Source organism: Haplochromis burtoni, unplaced genomic scaffold (genome assembly GCF_018398535.1).
Source record: "Haplochromis burtoni strain Fernald_Lab_line unplaced genomic scaffold, NCSU_Asbu1 Contig_49, whole genome shotgun sequence".
In the NCBI taxonomy this organism is placed as follows: Eukaryota; Metazoa; Chordata; class Actinopteri; order Cichliformes; family Cichlidae; genus Haplochromis; species Haplochromis burtoni.
Window position 1 is genome coordinate 2,232,025 of NW_024582410.1, and position 3,039 is coordinate 2,235,063.

Genomic DNA, 3,039 nt, shown 5'->3' on the forward strand with positions numbered 1-3,039 from the left:
CCCCCAACATCATCAACAAACACCCCTTTATCATGTCAATACAAGACTCGGTGGATTTCCATGTCGTTAGCATCATGTCACACGTTTAAATAGCTCGTGTGTGAACGCTTTGCCACCAGATGACGAAGCTAGCAATGATGAATTAATGGCTCAGATAACTTCATTATCCTGCTGGGCTTTGCACTTATGCCTGCAACCCAAGTTTCCACGTCCCCAACATATGATAGGAGAGGAGAGCAGAGGCACGCTGTGTTTGGAGGAGACTCGAGTTACTGTTGTGGGCTCTGGCCTGCTGGATGCCAGTTGGAACAGAGAGAGCAGCAAAATGTTTCAGGGCAGTTTAAATGGTTTATATGGACCTCTAGTAGAATGTTGAATGTTAACGGAACTGGCAGATCTTGAGCAAATAGCTTTTTTTTTAAATTGTTGTGGTTTTTTAATGCAACCAGCAGAGGCATTTTTTAAATGAGGTGGCAAAAGAGCCTGAGAACAAGACAGGGGAGGCCCACTGAAATTCATCCATTCACTTCCGCTGGAGCCTATCCCAGCTGTCTTAGGGAAAGAGACAGGGTACACCTTGGACAGATCACAGCAGGAGGAAATAAAAACAGGAAACTGAGGCTACAATTTGCCAGCAATCGCTAAAAATGGATAAGAGAAGAGTGGAAAAAGTTGCCTGGTCTGATGAGTCTTGATTTCTCCTGAGCTGTATCCAAGGTTCAGAGTGATGGTGGTGGTGTAATGGTCTGGGGGTTATTTTCTTGGCATGCTTTGGGCTGCTTAGTACCAACTGCATCTATGTCATGAAGGATTAAGGCAGTTCTGAAGGTAAAGGAGGGTTTAATAGAGTATCAGTCCTGAGTAACTAATAAGGATCAGATGTTCCATCCAAAATACAATGGATTGCAAACACCAATCTGGCATGCCCTTGCAAATAAATATACCAAGGTTTGCACAACTGCAAGAGTAGAACTGAGTCATTTATTTTGTTGGTCAGCTGTGTACAATATATAAAGAGAATTTCAGCTTCCTTAAAGCCGAGGTTAGCCTTTGGACACAAAATAAATACATCTAAACTTCATGTCAATATAAAATATGTACAAATCTTTTGCGCTTCCTGTACAAATGAAGTACTTACAAACAGAAGTCAGAATGGTTTAGTATAGCAAAAATAGTTCACAGATGATCAGAATAGATCATATTGAAAATGTCAGATAGTTTGCTAATGTTTCAGTTTTCTGAGACGTCCTCACTGACTGCTGTCGTTGGTGATGCTGTCCACGATGGAGGACAGCCGCAGGAGGCTGGAGGACGCGGAAGACTCACTGGCTCCTAAAATGAAAGGACTTATGATACCACATGATGTTTTCTCTTTTTCTCTTTTTTTAATGAATTTACACCTGACTTCAAGCAAAGGTAGTGTGCAAGGTGTGTACCTTCTCTGCGGTTCATTGCTGAAGTGGAATGGTCAGCAGAGGTTGGCCAAGCCTCAGAGGATTTCTTCCAGTGGTACTCACCGGCCACCTGTAAAAAACACACATTATCCATATTCTTTTCCACATAGCCTCATTTATCCTGTTTTCTTTCCCTCACCACGAACCAGTCACGGCAGATGAGCCAGGTTCCTTCCTCATGAAAGGGAGTTTTTCCTTTCCACAGTCACCAAGTGCATTTCCATAGGAGTTTGTTTGATTCTCTGTATTATTGTAGGGTCTTTACCTTATAATACAATATAAAGCACCTTTAGGTGACTGTTGTGATTTGGGGCTACATAAATAAGAGCGAATTGATTAAATATTATTGCCTGTAATATGAAGAAAAAACTTTTAAATTATTGCAGAAACAGGCTGCTATTACTGAGAAGCATTCAACATTCAATAAGAAAGTAATTAAAAGTATTCAAAGACCACGACGTGAGAAATTTGTAATTATATTATTAGTCAAAACCACACTGCTAGATTAAAAAAATCAGTGTGGCACAGAGTAATAAGCATTCACGTTATAATGTCATTAATGAGCACCACAAACACATTAAAAGTCCAAACTGGGATATTCTTGATCGGTTGGGGAATAACCTGAAATCCACAGATGCACAGATTTACACATTCATGTGAATAGTATGAGGAGTTTCCTCTTCAGGTTGGTATACTCGCTCACATTGTTTTCTTTTGCGTCACATGGAGATCCGGTTTTCTCCTGCTCGTCCAGCGTCTGCAGCAGCTCCTGCAGCCTCTCTATGTAGCTGATGGCGCTGCGTAAAATCTCCACTTTGGGTAGCCTCTGGTTGGGATTGGCTACGGTCTTCCTCTTCAGTGCGTCGAAGGCTTCGTTGATCTTCTTAAGCCTCCTCCTCTCCCTGAGGGTCGCAGCCTTACGTCTATCCGTGGGAGCCGTCTTTCTCTTGCAGATCTTACAGGCCCACATGAGGCACTGACCCTCGCAGTGCGCCCGGAGACCCGGAGGCGCGGGGACGTGCTCCTCTCCGCTGCTCTCCCCACCGGACGGGACATTATCGTGACCCGCTTGGGACAGTGGGCTGTCATTGCCATTGTACAGAGGGGAAACCCCTGCCATATCCAAGTGCTGTAGTGGTCCATGATCTGCTTCCTCCAGATAGCGCAAATCATTAAAAAGATAACTGTTGGTCTCGAAAAGGTCCATCATATTGCTGCGCTCCTCACTCTGTATTCACACTGGTCTCTGGCATTTAAATAGAGCAGCAAGGACACAAGTCAACAGATTATATATAGAATGTGAAACTCTATCCAATACTTTGGCTGCCACACTGCAACAACCATCTTCTTTTTTTTTTTTTTCAATCGGTCTTCACAACATACCGACTCTGTACAGACAGAAATGTCCCCTCAGGTTTCATAACAGGTGCATGTGCGTTATGATATTTCACAATGAAAAAGTAAACGTTACAGGATAGAGATATTTTATCCATACATCACAGGGGGCTCTAATTTGTAGCAAAACACTTCATTAATAGTTATTAATGACTCATTAGTGTGTTTTTATGTAACTGGACAAAAGCTC

At 42.6% G+C, this 3,039-nt stretch overlaps 1 protein-coding gene across 1 annotated transcript; it reads right to left on the reverse strand.

Moving 5' to 3' along the window:
- Window positions 1-634: 634 nt before the first annotated feature.
- Window positions 635-2,699, reverse strand: myf6 (myogenic factor 6). Its single transcript, XM_014333951.2, has 3 exons — window positions 2,158-2,699; window positions 1,437-1,524; window positions 635-1,332 (listed from the first exon to the last, which is right to left on the reverse strand). Exons 1-3 carry the CDS (start codon window positions 2,662-2,664, stop codon window positions 1,250-1,252), a joined length of 678 nt encoding a protein of 225 aa, XP_014189437.1. The 5' UTR covers window positions 2,665-2,699; the 3' UTR covers window positions 635-1,249.
- Window positions 2,700-3,039: the final 340 nt, after the last annotated feature.

Bases quoted from the DNA above. Each gene is read 5' to 3' on its own strand.
- myf6 (XM_014333951.2), bottom strand. From the start codon at position 2,664: ATGATGGACCTTTTCGAGACCAACAGTTATCTTTTTAATGATTTGCGC. The intron at 1,525-2,157 runs GTGAGCGAGTAT...TGTTTTTTACAG, and splicing joins GTGACGCAAAAGAAAACAAT to GTGGCCGGTGAGTACCACTG. The intron at 1,333-1,436 runs GTACACACCTTG...CTTTCATTTTAG, and splicing joins AGCAATGAACCGCAGAGAAG to GAGCCAGTGAGTCTTCCGCG.